At 36.1% G+C, this 24,994-nt stretch overlaps 1 protein-coding gene across 1 annotated transcript in view; it reads right to left on the reverse strand.

The window, feature by feature from the left end:
* Positions 1 to 6,067: 6,067 nt before the first annotated feature.
* The window catches only part of LOC145987326 (apolipoprotein D-like), a 28,316-nt gene continuing 9,389 nt past the window's right edge, over positions 6,068 to 24,994 (reverse strand). Inside the window, exons 2-4 of the mRNA XM_083121848.1 lie at positions 8,338 to 8,545; positions 8,037 to 8,175; positions 6,068 to 6,397 (exon numbers count right to left, since the gene is read on the reverse strand). Coding sequence (XP_082977974.1) covers positions 6,292 to 6,397; positions 8,037 to 8,175; positions 8,338 to 8,545 — 453 coding nt within the window. The 3' untranslated portion in view covers positions 6,068 to 6,291. The remainder of the gene's footprint in view (positions 6,398 to 8,036; positions 8,176 to 8,337; positions 8,546 to 24,994) is intronic.

The raw sequence follows: 24,994 nt of genomic DNA on the forward strand, positions 1-24,994 counted from the left end.
GTGACCTAGTGTATAAGTACATTGCATGTCGTTTACATGTGCCATAACTCTGTCATACAAAAATATAACTTTTACTTCAGTGTTAACTTCTTGCTCCCTCATGATTGTAGTTTGAACATTGGGCCGACATTCTCTTTGTATTTTAATATATATGTACATGAATTTCTTCGTTTTGGTGTAGAAGTTGTAGTGTGCATTCACAAAGAGATTTACAGATGAACATGTACTGGGTATTTTGAATATATTTTGATATATATGTTAAGGTTGCAAAGTAGACTAAACAACAGTCCATAATTACAATGCAGTACCATTCTAAATGCCAAAAACCAACGCACTTCTTTGTCGAAGAATTTTGAATATGCAATTGTGGACCTACAGTGTCAAAATTTATAATGAATAGAACAATGATTTTGCTCTCCAAACAGATTAAGAAACGTAATGTAAGGTAATCAACTTATGAATTGATTTTTTTAAAATTTCAATTCATGTATTCATTGTGTATGCATGTTTATTGGTTACAATCAGTGATGGATTAAGGTAGGTGCTATTGATGCTGCAGCATTAGGCCACTTCCTGAAATAGGCCCAGATGAAAACAGGCGAGAACTTTCCAAAAGCTGAACAGTTTTCTTTTGCTATATTAACCTGAAAATAAATCTTAGAATGAAATTTGGAGCCCCAATTTCGGATGCCTAGACACAGCGTTACTTATTATACAGTTACTATTATTCTTTGCACTGTGACGTAACTATAATGTCGTTGTGTTTATTGTTCACCGAAGATTTCAAGTTAATGCTCCTATGAGCATGCAGCATCAGGCCCAATTTTGTCAATCCAGCCCTGGTTACAGTGAAGTGCATTGTATTAATCCTTTCAACGATATTACAAAATATATTCATTACAACTGCTATAGGCTTGCTAGTACTAAATGCACATCTGTAGGTATTTGTGAATTTTTCCAGCTTCCTAATGCAATGCAAGCTTTATTCTTCTCCTTCCTAACTACATTATTTTATTGCCTTGTGCAATGAGTTTTGAGATGTTTGTTTGAAAATCTGTTATAGTGTAGATTAATCAATGTGGACTTTATCCTATCGATAGTCACCTCCCCAATGGCATACTGATAATGTCATGGCCTTGTAATCAAGGGGTCCCAGGTTTGATTCCTGGTGGAGGCACATTGCACAGTGGTTTGGATCCCACTTTAAACTGGAGGTCCAGTCCCGATTAGCCTATCCCTGCCTAAAGTGGACTTAAAACAATAACTCCTATCGATAGTGTGAGCAGTGTCTGAACTTTAATAAAACATTGAAGACTTTGTTTATCTCTGTGATCTAGAAGACAGGACCTTTTTTGCACTTAAAACTATGTATGTACTTTACTACCCACGATCAAAAGTTATAAAAGTTTATTGATGATATTAGTTGTGTTTTGTATTGTCTATCTTACCTTTTTCTGAAGCCATTGAGCCAAAACTATTTTTGAACTAATAGTTGTGGACAAGTAGATGAGCACTGGATTAATTAGGAACACTAGAAGAACATATGACTATAGTTTACCAGTCCTGGGCTGTCAAGAAAAAGCCTGTAAAGACACGATTTGTATATTATCGTAATGATGTTAGAAATTTTTTTAAAAAAATCATAAATATTTCTATCTTTAAATGAGATGTGTGGCTCAATATTATGACATTCCTCAATTAAAATATTCCAGAAAGATTTACTCTTGAGCCACAGTGGTATAGTTGGTAGGGCATCTGACTGCCATGTGGGAGACCCAGGTTCGATTCCTGGGGTGGGTGATCTAAGGTCGAAATTTTCCCAGCCTTGTCCCTGCATAAAGTGGCTCTGGGGTTCACCCAACCTCAAAACAATGGGTATGTGGAGGCTACGTGGGAAGGTAAAGGTGGTTGGAGGATGGTGCTGATCACATCATCTCCAAAATGACCCGAGATCGAGAATATGTGATGCCCTACCCGTACATCCCCAAAATGTGCCTTCAGGGCACAATGTTATATGCATGGGGTTACCTTTGCCTTCACTCTTGACAGACAATTGGAAATGATAATAAATGAAAGCTTCATTGCTTTAATGGATGCTGGAAATTGCACACACCATGATCTTTTTTTATTAGAGTTGCATGTGTGTGTTTTAAGTTGTCCGTGTGTAATGTTTTAGCTTGTATTTTTCTAAAATATACATACAATTGCTCATTTCTTTTTGAAAGGAAAAAAATAATTGTGCTAGCAGAAAACAAAGAAGAGAAACCTGTCGTCCAATTATGAGAACACTGGTGTTTTTGAGCACTGTTAACCCAGTGTCACTCATGTTTAACTGCCCGAAATAATAGTAACTTGTGCTGCCTGGCACTGGCACAAATTAACATCTGCAGCCACAGTACAAATTTAATATGTGTTATCTATAATTCATAATCAAAATTATATTTTAAGAGTGCCATACTGTTTGCACATAGGTATTTTGCTCAGTATTATTGTCCTATATATCTTTGCTATTCAGGAATGCTTTTTTCATGACTATATCTGTATTTCTATTGGATACATTGTACTGACATAGTTTTTATGCATAGCAAATAACAGCAGTACAAAAAATAGGGATTTTCAGTGTGGCATTAAATGTGTTATTTGCTACTGAAATTGTAAAATTTGGTTTCAAAATTTCAAAAATGCAGGACTTCATCTCAAAATTTGTTAATTCTTTGAAAACATTTCACATGTGTCTCTCTCTATAAAGTTATTAATAAAAAAATGTTTGTAGTATATTACTTTTATTCAGCACCTGAAGTGGAAACTTTTATCTGGGGGATGTTCAGTCAAGCCTTTGCATTTAGCTTTGGGGGATGCTCCTGTGTTTTACATGGTAACAATGAGACAGATCCCTCCTCACTTCAAGCACTGCTTTTATTGTATAAATCAAGCAAAAAGTGCAGGTTTATTCAGGACTTGAACCTGGGTGTTTTTCTCTAAATCACCAAAATGAATGAAGGGCTTCTCTTTCTTGATTAAGATTCTGCTGGACTTCGACCATGTCTCACAAACTTCCCTTTTTCAACAATTTCTTTTGTTTCAAAAAAATATGCAGATATTTATATATGTTTATAACTTCTTATAAGGAATGGGGAATAATATTCCTGCGTATTGCCTTTACTGGTGTTTATATACAATATATTGCCATGTAACAGTGATGAACTTTCACACAACATACAGGACATGAGTGAAATTGGTTACAATTTGCAATTTTTATCCTGAATATATGCAACAACACATCAAAGATTCGCGGTTGACACTGGCATATATTTACTCTATCGTACAATGCATAAGCTTCATGCACAGTATGTATGCAAATTCTTGCATGTTTTGGGGTAGCATATCTCCTGGCACAATACTGTATTTGTGGTATCAAATTTTAATATACACGGTGTTTCATAATTCCCTCTGGGATTTCAGAAGTCGGTTGCTCAGAGGGGATGAGAACATGTCAGGAAAGAGAGTAAATATCGAAGTTTTTTAATCCACCTTACAAATGGTCGATATGTCCTTCTTTGGTGACTCGATAGATGTCAGTTCTGTAATAGTGCTTGTATACGGGCCAGTCTTGGGCAATGGCCCCAGCCTAGCTGCTCATTTTATGTCTTGAGTCACCAAGGGAGGTCGTATCGAACATTTGTAAAGTGGGTTAAAAACTTCAATATTTACTCTCTGCACTGACATGCTCTCATCTGCATGGGTAAGTTACATTCTGAGCAACTGACAACCAAATCCTGGAGAGAATTATAAAACACTGTACTTTCCAATACAAAAATAATTGTCAGGGGCAGCCATGAATCTGTGTTTGCATGTATGCATACATACTGGATAAACAATGTATTTTTTGAGGCTGTGTAGCTTCAAAACAAGGCCTTATCAAGAAATATTTTGATGTCCTCTACATGGTGTGAAAATTTGCCTCTGATGTACTACGATTTCTTGATAATGTAAAAGCTACTTGTATCATAAATATCTGATCTGCATAACACCTAAATTGAGGCTCTCGTGAATACTCTGATATCGGCCTGGTTTTACAAAATAGTCCGTTATCGTTTCATTTTTCAGGCTCTTCATCACACATACCTCCTCTTCTTGCTTTTGTTTGATGTACACATATGTTTGATCCTGTGCTGTGGCTGCATACAGGGCAATCACCATATTGCATTCATTGCATTAACAGTGCTTCAGTATACGTATTGATGTCTGATATATATTTATAGATATCTCAGCCATACACTCTAAATAAAAATAAAATATAAATATATATATATATATAAGAGCAAATTCTCATGCATACTTGTCTGTGATAAGTGTATGGAGTTTAATTCCATTTAGGGAGAGAAGTTGCTAGTTGGTTTGCAATAATTAATTACATAAGCTTGTAGATATTGTAGGAAGATGAAAAGTGTTTGATATTTTGAATGTCTTAAAATGTCTTTACCTTTTGTACTGCAATACATTAGATTTATTTTAGAAGCAAAGATTTAGCTGAGACATTTTCAAACATGCTTTGAGATTGTTTTTTTGTTTTTGTACCAATGACAATGTCGGTGTACAGTATAGATATACGATGATTTTATATTGCGTGATGAAACATGTGTATACCAATTTTTCAAGGACATATGTTTTCATAGTTTTGGCCAACGTGGTTTTATCTTTCAGCTATTACTTAAAGCTGATAATTATTTTACCTCTTCCATTTTAGAAATTCCAAGTGTAAATTTCACCATGCAGTTTAAATATGTATATTGAGTAATTGTAGTCAAGGCATTTTTATTCCAAAAATAAAACAAAAAGAACTGATGAAGGAAAGCAGTGTTGTAATCTCCTTCAATTCCTGTTTATAGCCAAAATAAAGATTTCTCCCAACTTGACTTGTTGTCTTAATTTCTGTCTCCAAGGTCATGGTGCCAGTGTGAAAGTGAGTTGAAGCTTAGTGTGAATTTATTACTTTCATTAATTTTCATTAGATGTTGTTTGCACTCTCATCACCAATATTATCTGGCTTTCTAGATAATCATAGACTTCTTTTCAAGCAGCTTCCCAATTGTCCTCATGATTCTGAATTAACACAGGAGCTACTCACTCAAAGGTAAGAGTTTTGGATTCTTCAATACTCAAAGTGTGTGGAGAACTTTCAGACTGAAGTGGCAAGTGACATGAAACAGGTGACAAGTGTCACTTGGAAACAAACCTTCATAAATGAATGAACCTTTCATCACAAAGTAACATTGCAAGTTACACATGCTGCTGGTCAATTTCATGTTACTTGGACTGAGCTGTTTTTGCCACAGTTCATATTGTATCATCTTGGGCTGTTGTTCATGCATGCACTGTGAAAAGTGGCGTGCCCATGATTTTCTAATGGGGGAGGGGGTTACATGTACTTTTTTTTAGTATCGAGCCCTCATCCCCCACCACTGGAAGTGAATGCTTTTCTTACAGACAGAAGGTGCCTGTCTCTTGTCACTTTGGTCTGTTACTGCTTTCAGTATACTTGATCAACATTCCCTTCCAAATAATCACTAAGACCTTCAACTGCCAAGCAGATATTGACAATATCATAATGTTACTTTTGTTATTTTATACACTATTTTAAAAACAATCTAGCTTCATCAAACATGAGTGCAAGAGAGAGAGTGTGTGAAACAAAGTTTTAGAAATACACTATAAACAACAGTTTTAATACAGGGGTCTTCAACCCATGGCCCATGGCCCAGAGGTGGCTTGCAGAACCCTTTGCCATGGCCGGTGCCCATTTGAAAAATTAAGTACTTAACATAAAAACTGGATTAAGTAAATGGTAGGTGGCAGCATCTTCCAGTTCTCAATACCATACTATAGCTTCGTGGCCCGCGATCGTCATTAAAATTATTAATGTGGCCGCACTTTCTAACGAGTTGAAGACCCCTGTTCTAATATGTGATTACAAGTCAATAATTATTTTGTACTGAACAATAATCCATCCCTAGTAAATTGTATCTCTCTCTTCTGTGAATGTGCAAGGAAAGAAAATTGGGAAAAGGAACTACAGTAGTGATGCAAATTTTCTGTTGGAGAAAACTATTATTTGAGACAAACATTCATCATTGGTATTTCAAAATTGATAAATATGTTTAAAAAATACAATAGAAACTTAGAATTAATTAAAAGTGATACTATGATAAAAAAATATATAGTAGTATGCCATTTACTATTACAATGATAAACAAAATGTTGTGTACAAATACGTTGCAACTTGAAAGTGTTTCAGCAGTTCTGCTCCACTTCTTCAAATTGATCAGTGTCAATCTGCCGACTTTTCAGCAATCCTTGGAGAATTTGAGTGGTAGTTTCATCAAGGTGCTTGCTGCGGCTGAAATTACCAAGAAAAACTCATTAATATAAGCTTTAAGAAATCTCACTAAATCACAAAAATCAAGCTACTATTTAATGCAGTACATGTATGATATATTCAGCTCCTGAACCGGTGCATCTACCTAGGTGGCATTGCACCATGTATTTGAAATCAATATGAATGTATTTTCTTTTGTATATGTGTATGAATAGCAACAATGAGCAAATTGTGCAGGTAATTTTCAAACTATAAATTTGAATTTATCAGCAATCCTTCCAAGATGATGATGATGATAGAAACTATGGATGGTTATCTGGCTATGGACAGAGGTGTTCATTTTAAAACACCCTCTGAATGGTGAACACCTCTGCAATGTGTGGGTATTCCAGGAAAAATAAATTTAACATTTCATACCCAATGTGTGTATCTGCCATGATGCCTATGGCTCATGACAGCAGCATGGCTGTTCCAAGTGCAACAACTGAACCTGTAGCTGATGAAGAGATGGCAGTATTGCTAGATAACTGTGGTTCAGTATCCTTCGATGCAGGTTTCTTCTTCTTTCTTTCAGCTATATATAAGACTCACCTAGGCTGGCCAACCCACCCAGAATGGCTGGGAGTCTCCCGGTCTCCCAGACAAACTTGGTTATCTTGCAGAATGATGAGATTTAGTATTATTATATTTTTATTATTGTCTTTTAATTTTCTTTTGGTATGGATTTGCCAAGTGAAGAAGTTTGTTAATGCAAACCAAACAATTAAACTTCACAGTATTATTTTGAAGACTCGTGAAAAATGAGTGATTCTTTAAGTAAATGGGAGGGAAAGAAATAGGAAGTTTAAACATAATGTGTCAACGTCTCAAGAATTCTTTATTTCCCTCCACCCATTTTTTTTTTTTTTTTATGTAGATTTAGTTTAAAGTATGTTACGTTGGTGTTTGGTGTGTTTCAAATGTTAACTTTTAAATGTAGTTTTTGGTATAAATAAATTTATGTTGTTTGATTTTGAAGAATTTTGTTATACGTAGGTAGTATTATGGCTTCAGAAGAGTCTGTATCACTGTACTGGTTTTGTTTACTTACATATTGTGTTTGATAGTTCTTTTGACCAAGTTGATTCAATTTTGTATTCACAGTAGCAAGACCACAAACAGGAAACAGCTGATATTCAGGAAATAAGTCTTCCAGAACATTTTAATCCCTAGGGTTTGGAGACTGTAGTGAAATCTCCCGGAATTTTATTCAAGCCCTTGCCCTTCCTTACCTCCACCCTCACAAGTTCTCTGGATTGTGAACACCTCTGGGCATGGATACAATTGGCCCCCTTTACTTGCACTTAGCTTGGTGCACTGCAGAGAAAGGAGTTTGATATTTTCCTCTTTCAATACCTTAAGCTTAATTCTGTATAGAAGAGGTTGCAACATCAGTGCTTCCATTCCTCAACTAGTCATACATCTTAATTTTAATAAAGCCTTAAAAACTATAAGATGGTACTGTATTTGTATTTTGTTTATTGGGCATCCCTTTTCTTACGTAAATTAATCTCAACTATGATGATGAATAATAATTGTGTGAAATAGAAGTATAAAACACACTGAAACTGCCCACAGAGGCAATACATGATAAAACATTGATCAATTGAATTATCAATACCTTAATATCCAAGCTGTCTCTCGTTTTTCATGTTTGTGGTCCTCCTCCGACTCTGATGCTTCTTCAACTTGGCAAGCATACAAGAGAGCATGTTCTGAGTAATCTGCCTCAATAACGCCAACTTTGTTAGTCGTTTCATCTGAAAATAGCAATGCATGATTCATTTTACAAATTGATTAAATTAAAAGCAAACCGCATCCACAGTGGTACATATAGCTCTGTAACTCCCTCAACAGGGAATACAAAAATTTCAAAGATTTTGAATGAACTAGCCACATCAAAATGAATAGAAAGTACTTACTTGAGAATTGAATCAAATATGAAGCTCTGTCTAAGTCGCTTTTGAGGCCAATTCCAATGTCGTGTGTCTGTTCACCAGCAGATGTCATTCCTGTTCTTTCAATTCGTAAGTTCCCATCATCTTGAAGACCGTAAGTCAGACTTACGCACCTCAGTCCTTCCTCATCTTCAACAGGAAAACGTTGAATCTCATACCATGTTCCTAGAAACTGTAAGTGAATTGCAAATATCAAATCAATATCATGAGTATTTTGCATTAGGTAAGGCTAATTTAATTTTTAAAATAGTAAAGCAACTTGGACATGGTCGTCAGATCGTATTGATGCAAGAATATCTTAGCTACACACACGTGCTATTTTGTACTATTTCTATATATTTTTTTTCCAGTTTTGAAAGAAATTGGGGTTCTCTAGAATGTCCTTGTCAAAGGAAGTGTGTGTTAAGAAATTTAATTGTGAATCTATTGGAAGGTTGCACTGGAGCTTGACAGGTATATTGAATGAGACATTACTTATTAAATTCATATAATCAGCAACATTCCATCTGTAAAATAGGTAAGGAATTTTACGCTACTTGATATTCACAATTTTGAGATTTTTGCTTTATGAAAGTCAATAATTCAAAATCTAAGAACCCAAAAAATCTGAAATTGGGCAGCTTTTGTCTTGATAGGTACATTGAATAAACAAAAAATCTAAATCCTAAAGGTTCAAAAATATTTTTTTATTGGTTGATTTGAAATGGAATAACCCTATTATGCAATGCTAATGATCATGTTGATGTTAATGTAGAATTTTACAAGGTATGGAAGGTTTATATATTTTCACTTTTTCACAAGCAGTGCTCGAAGGGCACAGAGGGATGTTACCCCAAGCTAGAAGAATTTTCACAAAGCATCCCCCAGCTGGCTCATTGTCACCATGTTAAACCATAGGAGTATCTCCCCATTTAACCCCAAAACTCGACGAACGAGTTCTTTACACTTCAAGTACTGAATATAAGGGCCTCACACTGTGAGCAGTAGCTTCAATTAATTCTTGTCAACAATGAATTCAACTCTTTTTAAAACAAATAGCCACGCAGGCGGTAGAGGCACATAGTGGTTCGGACCCCTCTTTAAATTGTAGATCGTCTGTCTCTGTTTGCTTTTCTGTGCATAAAGTGGAATGAAAAATAAACTCTCGCTTAGGATTTGGTTCTAATCAAGGAGGATGTCCCGGTTTGGCGCCCTGGGTAGTCGCTCGATCCTGCTTGTTTTATGTATGCAAATGTAATTATTCTTGTTCACATTTATCAGTAGAGCGAAGGGGAAAGTTTTTACTAAATATTTTGCAAATCGACAATAATATTGAATATTGTAGATCGGCATTTCTATGTTTATAGTGATTTTGTCAGGTTATCGAATGTTGAATTATCTATATATCCAATAGCATCGCTCTTTTCGTGATCAACGGAAAATTCGCCCCGGGATTTGAAATTTGTAAAAATTAATATTTTATGAAATAAAACTCTCCTATAGCCTTATTTTTCAGTAAAAGGTGTTCATAACTTGGGTTACCAATACATTTAGCATCATTATGGACGCAAAAAAAAAGCGAGTATTTGAGAGGGTTATAAAACACTTCTTCTGGACGCGATGCTGAAGTGCACACCCATAAAGTCAGACCACGAGCCGCCACTGCCTCACAGACATAGTGTACAAAGGGCCTTGTATTTTCTCATAGCGGACCTGAGTCAAATGATCACCGATGGAGACCTCTATAATTAAATATAATCCAATTAGGTTATTGTATCGCTGGTAAACCCCAAACGAAAGGCCATCTTTCCAGGTGGATGCTAGCTCGGGCTGCAAGTCGGTTGTAATTCAAAGGCTGCACGGGCGACAATCCCCTACCTGCGCCTTTGATTTCTCACCAGGGAGTCGTAACGTACCCAATTTGCGTTACACGGTACGTTCCATTTTGTAGGAGGAAGAGTATGGTTCAGCTGCTGGTACCCATGGAACGTAACGAAATGCAATATGTTACAGACTGACGTTACAGAGAACGTAACAAAATGTATTATGGTAGATATTAACGTTATAAAGGAACGGAACGAAATGAGCACATTGGAACATAACGTAATATGCAATATGGTATATACTACCGTTACAAGGATACAAGGAACGTAGTAACGAAATGCATTGTGGTATATACTAGCGTTACAAAAAAACGTAACGAAATGCAACATGGTAGTAAATAACGGTACATAGGAACGTAATGAATGCAATCCTCCGTAACGGAACGAAGTGAAAGGCAATATGGTTAATTAACGTTACATAGGAATGTAACAAAATGTAAACCACTGTAGCGGAACGGAACAAAATGCAGTTGGGTACATACCATCTGCATAAGGAACGTAAATAAATTCAGTATGGTAGATGTTAACGTTACAAGGAAAGAACAATTCACAAATGTTTGCTAGTAACGTTATAGGTGCGTGACAAATATAATCTATTAAACATCAAGGAAGAAAAAGGAATAGCCCAAATCTCTTGCCATTCATTGGAACATTGCGAAAAATAACTCAGTATATTGTGTGGGATTAATGTTTCGTTAAAAATATGGTTGTTTGTAAATTAATGAATTTCCACCAGGGTTGTTAAAGGATCAGGAATTTTAAATCAATTCAATTCAGGTTCAGCAGGGAATATTAGCAAGCATAAATGGATCTGGACCGTAAAGAGCCTTTTTATGTTTAAGGTATTTAAATAAGTTCCAGGAACCTTTTTTCTGGATCAATTGAAATACGGCACAGGGTCCTTCGTTCCGGATCAATTTAAAGACGGTCTAAGTTCCATATTTGAAATGAAACAATACGCAACTTGGACCGAATTTACACTGTGATAGAACAGGTTCCGGTATTGTTGCGGAACCCAATAGAACCCATTAGTTGATGGGTTCGTGGACGTTTAAAAACCCTGATTTGAAAATTACATTTTTGGCTCGAAATTGAATAAACCTTCCATGTAGTGTAGAAATGAGTAGCCATAGGCGTGCGCACGAAGTCCAAAGGGGGGGTTAATGCCCCGCCCTAATCATGGACGTCTGCAGATATTTTCGACGGAGGGAGAAGCGAGGTATTTTTCCATGGGGCATATTACCCCGATAATAGTGTTGCCCCCTCAAGAAACACCACTTGAATTCGAAATTATCGCATTCCTGCATACCCATTATAATAATTAATGTAAATTACTATGACTGGAATCAAATTATACGTGTGAAATATATACTTTTAGCTGACATTCGTTTTCTAAAGGAGAGAGGTGGCCATCCGCACCCCCCTTTCAGATTTCCATGCCCCTATATTATTATACTTTAATCCAGAAATTTAGGGGAGAGGAATTTTATCGCCGGTTATTAAACTATATTATGCTCTTGAAGAAAATGAAGTATTTTTAAGCCAATGAAAGTTCACAAAACAACTACGGCTAAAGAAGGTGCAGTGGCGCAACCACAGGGGGGGGGGAGATTGGGCCTCAACCTTGGACGGAAATCAATTCTAAGGAGTAAGGTTGCAAACATTGAACTATGGAAAGAAAGGTTGCAGAATCTAAGAGTTGCAGGACAAAACGATACTAAAGACGGATTTAGTTTTCACGTCTTTCGTGCATTATTTCTTCCAGACGGTCAAGAGCATCTGCAAGGAGGCACAGAAGGGCAATTGCCCCCTTTCGATTTATATCTTTATACAAATGTAAATAAAGTTATATAAAATTGTCTAGCTCGTTTCGCTCGCAATATCTGCTTTTCTTACAGTCTTGTCAATTTCAAACCCTTAGCTATAGTGGAACCATGAGCAAAACAACCTGCGCAGACCCACGACTCCTGTACACCATACTCCCGCTTGTAGGGGAGGGGGAGAGTGGACCATGCTTCCTTATGGCCCGAGGTGGAGGGAAGAAGGGAAAGCTGCGCGGGGACTTTTCGTCCCAAGGTTTTTTTCCTTGTGGTCGATGTATAGGGGACGGCGGCAGTCAGCCCTGGACGCCGAACGATGTAAATAGAAAAAAAAATGTAAAAGAGAATGTCATGGGCCTCCATGATTTTTTTGCGCCATATTAAATCAATATTGTTTTCAGTTTGCAAAAATTTGGATCTAAAAGTTTTCTTGATCGCTTCGCTAGCAATTTATTTTCTGTAATGCATTGTAAATTACCAGAGGGAGAAGTAACAAGAAGTAAGTACGTCAGACTATTACAAACAGTTGAGTCTTAAATGTATGAACAATTGTTTGGGGGAGAAGAAGCGCACACATTTCAGAGGCATATTTTTTGTTGTTTGTTGTGGGGGCGAATGAATTCATTATGTAATGTATTAATATAGGCTATATAAATTGTGTACGTATAATAATAGTGCCATTATTACTACTATTATTAATAGTTTATCCAAGTACTCCCCCCGCAGACAAGAATTTGTGGTTACTCCTCTGAGGGGGTGCATCATTTTCTATGTAATTGAAAACTATCGCGCTTCGTTCTCTGGCAAATTTCTTAAAAATAAAAGTAAGGACATTTTGAACAGGACACTTAATAACATAATGGCGATGTCTTCCATTCCTAACTCCCAGGTGTGGGCAGACGTTGTAACATGCACTTTTAGTGACCATTGATTTCTACCATAAATTGCTACTACTAGATAGTGAACATAGAAGTGCATGTTTGGACACACGCCAGAGATTGTGCTTATGGCAATGGTCATCGTTAGTGCTCGAAAGTTGATGTGTGTGTGTGTTCAGTAGACTTTCAGCTATGCAATTGCGGGCGCGCACTTATGTGTGTGTAACAAATTTACTTTGTTTTTATATAGTCTTGTGCAACGTACGCATACTGTACTTTAGCGAGGACAAGAATTTACATGACCCCAACTCAGCCATGCAAAAATTAAACTTTGATAGTTATTGGAGCCCATTTTAATATTACAATTGTGGGTTCAGTATTTTTGAGGTATCGATAAGACATGTGGAACGACTGATTCTAACAAAATGAGTCAAGTTCAAAAGATATGTGGATGCTATTTGTCATCTCCATTTACATTCCATGCTGTTACACGGGATGATTTGGTAGTAGAGTGATTGACTATTCGGTTTCCATTCTTCAAAAACTCATTGTCCAGAACATTAGAAAGTAACATGCTGATTTGGATACACACACAGGCAGACACGTGCGTCCATCAAGGTAATTAATGTACATTAATTTGCATTTGCGTGCGTCTTTTGATAATTTATCAGATGCCATGCAATAATTACTTAGACAAGATAATGACAATGATGTTGCCATTTTTTGATATTTTATTAAGAGAATTTTATAACAAGAGAACTAAACTTAACCTTAGGAAGTAGCGTGTTTGAAAAACAAGAATTGATTTTAGGTTACATATTAGGAGGCTAACAGTAACGTCTGTTATTGAGTGGTGTTCCTGAGTAATTTGCTCTAAATGTTACATTTTGAGGTACATTCTAAAATGGCTGTCAAATTTATCATAAAAAATCTAAAAATTTACACTAATCTCTCACAAAGAAATAGATATCATGGGAATTAATACAATAAAAAAAAATTAGGATTTGTTCACCAACCAAGGAATAACAATATTTGCCATATATTCAACTCCCTACAACATCGAAGCTCAATTTTTTTTAAAAAAATGTAAATATACATATATTTAAAGTATGCATTCGTACTGTATAAGCATAAGAATAGAACGGAGGTTCTGAAAAGTATATATTGAAACAGTTTTTAAAATTTTGTTGAATATCTTTATTATTCTCTTAATCATTCCAAGGTAAATTCTAAAACAAGGAAAAAAAATACCTTATTACTTAAAAAACTAGAGAAATTTTGTATCTTTCAAAACAAAGCAAATACACTGTCATTTCCTCCAGGTGTCAATTTAAAACTAAACAGAATTCCACAAATTTGACATGAATAAAAATATATTTCATACTCTTGTATAACATCAGTATATCTGTGCAATTTTGTGAACAGGTAAGACAGCTACTCAAAACTAAATGTATTAATTACTAGGAAACATTAAACAAGTACGAGCAAAATTGTTCTTTTAATTAAATTACTTCTTATGGAACCTCTGAAAAGATTTTCTTTGGTTACAGCTACTTATGTATAATGAACTATAAGATCACAAAAAAAATCAAGTAATTATATACATTATTAATCTAGACAGTAATATTCCCCACATTTTCAACATGTTGTACAAGATCTTTCTGTGGTGTATCATTGGATTCCACAAAGTTTGCTACAATGTTTGTAGTCAATTCTGTGCTGCTATTTCTGAGATTGCTTTTTAATGAAGATTTAGTTAGATTTTTTTTCATGAAAATATAATTATTTCTAATAACAAGTATGTCATCAATAATTTCGGTTGCCATATTACACCTGAGTGGGTTTAGTATGAATTTCAGAGATGAAAAGAGTCTCTCGACACTAACTTGTGTTGCAGGAGTAGAGAGAACAATACAAGCCAAAATGTACAATTCGGGACAACTTGATTTTCTAATTTCCCAGAAATTTAGAACATTTTCAGTCCTTTTCAGTCTTCGAGTTGAAACAAAGTAAGTGTCCAATAATGATGCAATATTAAACTTTGGTGCAGATATGGTATTCCGCCGCAATAAATCTTGTTTCTTTAAGTAGTTTGTGACATGGTCACTGTCATCATCTTCAGTGCTGGAATCTTCTTGTTTCTTTACCTCTCCACACACTGATAAGGATTTCATGTGTTCAAGTCTTAACCACAACTTCTGGAGATACACCTTCGCCACATGGATGTTTTCTTCACTTAAAACAGAAAAGTACCTGGGATCCATGTAAATAGAAGCAAGAAATCCTGGATACTCAAATAATGATGGAAGTCTCTCTTCGTTATTGACATATAATGCTTGTTTTTCTCGTTTGTCCATGCCCTCTACTATGTGGCGTGCAAGGTCTGTGTTGATTGTTGATGTTTTAAGGCGACACTCCAGCCATATCCCGTAGAAGTCGCCAAGTAGAAGCTGTTCTTCTTGCAGCCTCTTTGTGGCTACTTTGGCTGGTTCCAGTGACGTCAAAATAGCCTCAATGTATATCCAGTCTTCTTGCTTTATTTTAACTTGCTCTTGATAGTAATCCCCTATGAACTTTTTAAGTGTAAAAAGTGACTGGAGCATATCATTTGTGCTGTTCCATCTTGTCGGGACATCAAGGGATGGTACCGGCAGTGATTCTGCATTCAATTGACGCCGTGCTGTAGGCGATCGTAAGACACGGCATGCTGCTTGACATGTCACAATAATATCCTTAACTTCAGGAATGGAATTGAGAGCATCATTCACGACTAAATGAAGAGTATGCGACGCGCAACGAACGGATTGGAGACGATAATCTTTACTCGTCAATTCCATTTCAATATCTTCATCTTCGTAAGTGTCTTGAGAAATATTAGACATCTTTGTTTCTTGATCTTCCCCAATAAGTTTCCCGGCTTTAATCATGTTTGCTCCAGTGTCTGTAGTTAAACTATATATATTCTCCACGGGCACATTATACTTATCCAGAATATTCAACAATTCGTAACGCAAATTGCTACCTGTTTGAGACACAAATAACTCTTGAACTGACAAAGTACGCAATTGGAGAGCCCCATTTACAACAAACTGGACGTTGACACCAAAGAATGATCGTCCATTTTTCGAAGTAGAATCAACTTTTAGATGTATCAATTTTCCCTCCATTTCGCCGCGTATTGTTTCTCTGATCTGCTGGGCCTGACTGAATAGCATGTTCCGTACACCTTCCTTGTTCACGATAAACCTGCAGAGAATAAAATTTGCTTTAATCCTTAATTGATAAGTTGTTTCTTGATTTTTGAAATTTTCAAGACATTTGTTTCAAACCCAAAATAGAATTAAAATTCTTAAAAATATTTTTCAAATAGTATGAATTAATTATATTATCAAGCTTTCATCAACTAGGCAAATGCTACAAATATGAGAAAGCAGAACACTTTTTTGGTGAAAGTGAAAAAGATTGTTATTTAAAACCATAATAGGTTAACCTCTATCAGTGTGTCTAGAAACTAACGCAGCTTGCATGCAATAAACAGTGTTATTTGATGCAATCAACGCTCTTTAGTAAAGTTTGAACTAATGAGGAAGTTATAACACCACCCTCCCTGGTCACAGCACTGGGCTTTGGCAATAGGTCTTTTTGCTTCATTCAGATATACCTAAGGCTGTGAAAAGGATATATGTGACACCTATATTTTTTTTATTTTCTAAAATATATTAACAATAGTATATAGGGGATATCTAAATAAGTTGTACTGCATGCTCAGTTCCATCCAGCACTGGAAAGCTACAGAATGTTAGCATAACCTGTCTCTAGGCATATGGAGTACAGTGAGTTTGTTTTGTCTCTGCGCAGAGTTAGCACGTGATATGGGACAGATGCCGGCATTTTCGTCCCGTAACGTCTAGCATGCAGACAATTATACAGTATTTATATTACATATTCCGACCTAACCTGTGTTATAAGAGTTTAAAACGAACGCACTGTATATGTAACAACTTTGTAAAATTGAGGAAAATTTGACATAATATTTGAAAACTTTATATTAATTAGTTTTGTTTGAGTGTACAAAAGTGTGTTAAATATCATTTGATGAAAAAATGTGTCTCATACATATCAGTCTTCAGAAAATTACTTTTCCAGACAGTTATACTTAGTTTACTTATTCAAAGAGTAACTGTTGCAGTTGAAATTACTCATGATTATGTCAGTGAGTAACTAGTTTTACAGTTATTTGAAAAACTAACTTAACGTAATTGCATTCCTTCTAAACATTGTAAGGATATACAGAACTCTCTACCTTCATTACATGAGGCTGGATCAATAAAATCAATGTATTTGAAGTAACCTGAAATGAATTTCTAAGGAATTCTAACTAAAGAAGGTAGCTGTAACCGTAGCAGAGTTTCATTTTTGCAATAGATGTAACTTTATGACGTTACTTTTACTATTCTTTAAGACAAATTTTTAACTTTAAAATTTGTAGCGTTGGGGGAAAAAGTTAAATTTGGCAACACTGTTTCAACTATGGGCTCCCGCGTAGCCAAATTATTAGTGATTTAACATTTGGCGCTAGCGGTCCAGGGTTAAATTCCTGGTGGGAGCCCTCCAAAATTTCAGTCCTGCCCAGCTACGCGAGGACAGTAGTTGAGCTAGTTAAGGAGTGGGTTCTGTCTTGAAAGCCAGAAATAGCTGCGATGGACTATGCGCGGACCAAGCGTCATCCTTTGAAAAATCAGCTTAGAGTTGTTGGCATTTGAATAATTAGTCTTGTTTGTATACGTCAAATTGATTTAAGGGCCTTTCTCTTAGAGGGGTAGTTTAGCTTCCAACTATTTCTTTTCTGGACGCTTTTGTTTCCTTTTTTTTTTCGGAATCTCCTACTAAGGCAAGAAAGCTGGGCTTCGTTCCATTTTGAATTTAGGACATCCACGCTTTGTTGCAATTCGTCATTTCTAGTTGCTCATTAAAACTTCAGTGTTTGGTTTAATCTTGATTGTTGTCATAATATTACAATGCGATGACATACCACAGACATAAAATCCAAAATAAAATTTCTTAAATATTTATTTTCTTGTAATTAATGATCATTGGGTGTGTTCAATTTTTCGCAATAAAATATCCAACAGAAAGTAACTGCAAAAGTAAGTTATTCTTTAAATTGAGTAGCTGCACCGAACCTACTTTTTGAACCAAGCAACTGACTCGAGTAACTTTCCGAACACTGATTAAGACTGTCCGTTACTAACAATGAAAATAATTTCATTCGTATACAATGTGAACATACTAAGGAATACATGTAAAGGACAATCTGACGACATTGATGAAAATACGCACCTGTCAGAAGCTGGCATCGCTTCCAAAAGAGGATTCACTATATCTTGAAATGCTTGGTCATTCATCAGTGAAAAAGGACGTCCGTGCTCCGAGATGAGTCGGATGCAAGACTGCCTGAGGATGTCTGCGGTCATCTTTACATTTAGGAGAATATTGGCTTTCGGATTACTAGAGATAGCATTTCTCATTTTCTTCTTCTGCAGAAATGACAGCTTATCTTGATGCCTCCGCTTGATATGTTTCTCTAGGTTACCACTATGATCTCCCTATAAAGAAAATAGTTTTATTCATACTGAAAGAATTAATATCAAAGTAAAATCTATGTGCGAGTTTGTGTATTCGTACAATATACCCATATACGTAAATATATGGAGACCACTAACTGTCATTATATAACAATATGCTTAATGTATGGAGATTAGTCACAAATTGGAATCCCAGCACTTTTTACGCCTGATTAAAATACTATAGAATACCCTACACATAGTGGACCTTCCCCAATATAAAATACGTCGAAATTCTTGAACATGGGGAAAGCTAGACTACAATGCGTGTGGAGAATTTACAGGACAACGAGCTGGAGGCAACTATAGAGGGGGGCGTGGTGATAAGTGACAGAACAAGACTAATTTGCGGTATAAGCTCGCCTAACTTCTAGATAAACTCTACAGGTTATAGGGAGAAAGTTGTGCTTATGGATTTTGAGATTTTGGGAAAAATTGAAAGTCAATGATTGGGATATGCATTTGAGTTGATTTAGTATATTTTACTTCGCTTTTCTGCCAATTTTGTCTAATTGCGAAGTTGGGGATGAGTGATATGATGAATGGGCACACTTTTGCTCTTTTTACTATAATAATAGAACAAGTAATTTGATTTTGAATTTTAAAAAAAGGATGCAAAGATTGCTCCAATGCAAGAACAATGTGCGTAAAAACTTTGTTCAGTAAAGCCAATTTGTTCAGGCAAATTTGCTTTGAATTTTTAATGCTTAAGTAATGATAAGTAACTTTTGTCAATTCTAGGTAATTTTGAACATTTATAGTAGTTTTCTGAAGATTTTTTGTAGAGTTTGACATTTTATTAATTGAATATCTTTTACCCTTATTTTTCAAATTTTGTCATGTGATAATGTCCTCTTGCTGACTGAAGTAAACCTAGGACACACTGCTTTCAGTATCTTTCAGTTCTTTCAATGAGAGTATAGAGGAGCTTTTCCATGCTGATTTCGATGCATAAGTATTAATTACTAAGCAAATTATCCACCATCGCGTTTGTTCTGTTTTACCCAATGAGAGTTGCGAATTTGAACAAAGCGCCAGACAAGCAACTGAATCTCTACACAAGCATTTATTTCTCAAACACACGCACGATGCAAGAAAAAAAATTAACAAAAGTAATCTTTGTCAATTTCCCACACGATACTTGTGTATCGTACTGTACACGTCTTTACTAGCAGACAATCATTTTTATTTTAGAATCTCCGTCAAGTGTTTATTGATCATATTACTTCAGCTTTATTCTGAAAAGCCATTGCAACTTTTGTCTTCTGTAACAATACAACATAAAATTATTTTTTAAAAAAAATGATTTTAAATCTCACGTATTTGCCAATTCTGCATTAATCTCACTGCTGCTAACAGTGTGTATTACTCCATTTTCCGAACAAGTTGTAGTAAATTTAAACATTTTACACTTATCCATTAAATTTATCAAAAATTAACTCATCAACTGTTAAGGAATTAATAACAAATGATATATTTTTAAAATTTTATTTTTAGGTCATTAATTGCTTCGCCCTGTTATAAACGCTATTTCCTTGATATTAACCAATTACTGCAATTCAATCCTGGACATATTGGACACCCATTCAGAGGTGTGTGTTTTATAAACTACAACCCACGGAAATCTTTCCTGAACCTGATATTTTGTCTTTCCAGTAAAGTCACAATTTGATCTGAAATATTTTCATACGTTCAGTTTTGGCCCGCAACGCCATCAATAAAGCATTTGGTTTCTGACGAAATATAATGTATGTACCAAACGTAAAATTTAACTTACCACTCCATCAAATTGATCAATTTAGTCCAATTTTGCATATACGAATTAAAATAATAAATTTTACTAAACAATTCAAGTGATGGAATAAAGGTCCTACTTGGAATGTTAGAATGTAACCATCCTCCGCAATTTTATATGGATATACTAGCTAATGGATAGTAGGAATTTCCCACGATTGCTCTCTCCACGAAAACAGTCCAGTCAAAGTCTGAGCTTCCCCTTGTCTCCTCCACACCCCTGGTCCTACAGGGTTGCCACACATCTTAGCTGCTCAGTCGACACTTCGCGCGTTGTACAGTGGGATCCATGAGTATTACCGTGCAAATTGTCCATCACCATGTTAGTGCATTTTATTTGACCCAATAAGAGCTTCAAGAATTAAAAGAAAACTCAAAACAAGCTGTTGACAACTTCTGCACCAGTATACATAAAAATCCATCGCTTAAAACACATAGGATGTACGAGAAAAATAACGAAAATAGTCGGACAATTTGCCGAGCAATATTAGTGCATCGCACTGTACGTATGCGGTTGATTGCGTCAGCTGAAATTGTTGCTTATTGGTAGAAGAGGCATATATTTTTGGTAAATAATACAAAATTTCGGTACAATTTTCGGGTTCAAATGCGCTAAATAAAATAAAAATTCGTTGTTATAGCGGTGAAAAATCTGATCAAAAGTGGTGTATAAAATGACAAATTGAATATAATCCTAAATTTGATTAGAAAACTGCACTTATTACACAAAATAAGTATATCCCTTATAGTACATTCGTAGCATATCAGTTATGTTGGAACGCTACGCATTTATGTAGTTACGAGAGTATTAAGTCTATTCTGTATAAAGGGGTCAATTTATGCTTCTCAAATATTTACAGCAGAATTAATCATTTCTCCGTGAATTACCTAACTCAGGATATTTCAAACTTCAGAAAGTATCGCATCGGTAAATAAACTAATTTTGTGTTTAGGAGTATTTCTTATTTTGCAGATCATTTCGTTACGAAACAGGGTAGGAAAATGCACCTCACCTTTCAGAAACATGAAAAATTAACATTACAGCATGTCATTTCACATTTCGTGTTTTCGTCAAAAACGAAATATGGATGTGTCTACTTACTGGCAAGACTAGGTGAGCGGCGTGACCTTGACTGAACTCTTTTCGTGACTTTAGATTTATAAATTAGCAGTTTGCACCTTTTCATTAAGTAGCCTCCTTCCTTTTTTGTCTTATTTCTACAGAGACTAGTTGAATATCTAGTAAAATGACGCGCTGTATTACAATTACTAATAGTATTACAAATTGTACACAAACATCAAAGAATGAAATACATTAGACACGAGTTTTCTGAAAATTTCTTCTTTTTCAAACTTTATACAGACGAAAATCGTGAATGGTAGTGAGCTCGCCCTGTTGAATAGGATGGGATTTCTGAGTGGAATGTTCAATGCAGCATATTGATCAAGATACAACAACTGAATTACGGCGAAGTAGGTTAGAAACCCTGCGTGCTCAAGAGCAGCTTCGATAAGGCACCTGAATTGTCTAGAGCTGAACAAGGAAATGGGCGATCTTTATTTCCCAAGGCCATTCCGCAAAACTAATGCCACAAGAAGTTTCCTGTGTGGATTTGTGAGCATGAAATTGTAGGTTGATGATAGTACTACAAGACGTCAAGTGGATTTTTTCCGTTTCGTTATTTTATATCGCTTTGCTACCTATAGAGTTTGAATAACTAATTAATCATTTGATGAGCAGACAAACACAAAGTAGCCGATCCCGTGGCAAATTAATTAGCGTAATACAATGCGAAGTCTAAAGTCTGATTAGAACCTGGACTAGAAGATATTGTCTTTATACCACTTCCATCATCTATCGCATCCTTTATCATCGCGATTAACAGTGGTAGACGCGAAATAAAAATAGAACCTTTGCAAGGACGTCCGAAAGAGGGGCAAGGGGTGGACGACCCCCCTGGAAAATGAAAGTCAACCAAAAATTATATATATATATATATATATATATATATATATCACACATATAATGTCATTTCAGCTACAATAATATATGTTAATTATTGCATGAACATAACTTCAAATTAAAGTAATGTTTTTTTTTAAAAGACAACACTTATGGTGTAGGACATGCACCTTGTTTCCCCCCCTGGAAAAAACTACCTTGCTTGCCCTTCCCTGAAAAAAAATGCGGGCGTCCATGAACCATTGGTATCTACTTCGGAGTATAAAGCGTTGTTTCTTCAATGTATAGCGCGGAAGTAGACCGCAACAGCCTCTTATTTGACAGGAAATAGCAACACGAGAATAGGGATTCCTCGTATTTTAGATTTTCTCAAACTAATTTCAAGTATGTGGTGGAAATTCCTTCTATATAGTATGCAAATCGAGGTTTGCAGTTTGAATGGGCGTATTCCTTTTCTCGGTTTTTCCTGGAGACGATATTTTCAATTACTTTGAAGCATTTTGTACCATTTTTTATTTTTATAAGCAATTTCATTAATTATACATATGATAGAATGATCTAAACATGAAACTCATTGTCTCTTCCAATGATTAACAGTTTTCCTTGCCTTTCATTACGCTAGGCCTCTCAGTCGCTATCTTTGTTGTGAACCTAGATTAAGTGTGGGGCTTATCCTCTATGCTTTCATCATACAGCATGGCTGTGGGCTACATGCTTGACATCTTAACACAACTCCTTTCAAATATTTCTCGGGAAACGTATTTCACCTATCGTCCTACGGGAATCAGACGAACGTAACTACAAAAATGCGGTTTTCAGTTTTGTTAAAAAAAAAATCCTCTGAAGGGTATTTGAAGTAAATCGACATTTTTCCACTTCTAATTCTTATCTGTAAGACTGAGTCACGTTTAAGAGTCAGACTTTATGCACAGTAAGGCTAATCGGAACTGAACCTACAGTTTATAAAATTGGATCCGAACCACTGTGTGCCTCCACCGGGTATCGAACCCGGGACCCCTGGAATACAAGGCGACGACGCTACCACTGCGACATCGGGGAAGCCGACCTTCACTTCAAGTATCGCTATCACTTTTTAGTAGTCAAGGAGTATTGCATTCATTTCAATTTGGAGTAAGAGTTCAGCATTCACGTAAATCAGCAAACTTTGAGTTTTAGATACCATGTTCAATAACAACTTATATCGTCACGGCCAACAAAATAATGGCCATGAAAAAATTAGTATCAAGACACCATACTAAAATTGCTGCTTGAAGAACACCGTAAAGACTAAAGTCGTTGCCTGCTCCGTGACTGATCAGCTAAGCTGCTATTTGAAACCCTGGCTAAGGTATGGACGTACCATTGAGTTTGTCCCAATATCTATTCAACCTCAACATAGTAAATAACTGAAGAGGTAGGAAAGCTACGTAAAATTGCCGAAATAGGAAATAAAATACTCCTCTACCCCCCACACATGCATATGCAGCCGAGTTTTGAAATGCCGAAGCAACTATTGCCCACGGTCAGACTATATCAGTTGCTTTCAAACGTTAACATGATGAAATGAACGTTTCTATATGCACCTCCATGCAAATAATTTCATAGAATCCCAAATAAAGTTAAATTAATTAATGTATTGAAACTAGGCATTTGAATTTTCCCAAGGCAAACCTGCAGACATGAAAAGATCTGCCCATAGTCTTCAAGCACCTTTAAATACGCTGGCTCATAGCAGAATGTGATGTGTGAGCAAGAGTGCACTCGTGCACAATCCTACGTGTAATTTACAAACGTTAATTATTTTCCATTTCCTTATGATAAGATTGAATTCCTGCAGAAATGAACAGAAACTACTGTGGGACCACAAGGATATAAACCTGAGCAGACTCGCGGCTCGCGTGCACCGTACTCTCGCGTGGAGGAGAGGGGCACAGTAAAGCATGCTTTCTTATGGCCAGAGCTGAATGGAAGAAGGAAAATCTGTGCGTACACTTTTCGGCGTTTTTTTTCCCCTTGTGGTCGCTCTATACGACGTATAACCCCATTGCACTCTAAACTAAGGCTCTCCGACATTTAGACGAGCTGTTTTCAGTTTCCTTTTTCGAGACCACGTTCTCTACGTTGACCCTCACTGGCAGAACAATTGAGAGGAAGAATGTAACTTATAAGATAGAAAACACTTATGATGTTTAAATAGTAATAACACGATCAAGGTGGCTTCGGTCTAGGACGGCTATGAGATTCGACAAGTTAAGATAAGTCCCATCCTGAAATCCTAAATAACGGAATTTACGGCGAGAACTGAAACATTTCAACCTGCCCGAAGATTGCACTTACCGCAACTTTCTTTCCGCAGCCCGGAATAAGACAGTGAGATTCTCGTCGTATGTCATCAAAGGAGAAAAACATGCGAACGGGATTTTTTCTCTTTCTTCCCTTGGATAGCGAAGAACCTTCTCCTTCCATTGTAACCAATCGTAAAAGACCGAGATTCCCATTCACGCTAGTTTTAAGGATCCCAATTTCTTCATCTACCTCCGCTGTAAAATGTAGTTCTAACCTCCTACCCCTCCCTTAAATCGAACACTGCGAATCTGATTGGCTCCATGTAGAAGCAGCTTGTGGCGTATTTGTACACTGCTGAAAAATGCAGAAGCAGAAATAGTTATTTCCGTGGGTT

This window comes from Lepisma saccharinum, chromosome 4 (genome assembly GCF_977018435.1).
Source record: "Lepisma saccharinum chromosome 4, izLepSacc3.1, whole genome shotgun sequence".
Classification (NCBI taxonomy): Eukaryota; Metazoa; Arthropoda; class Insecta; order Zygentoma; family Lepismatidae; genus Lepisma; species Lepisma saccharinum.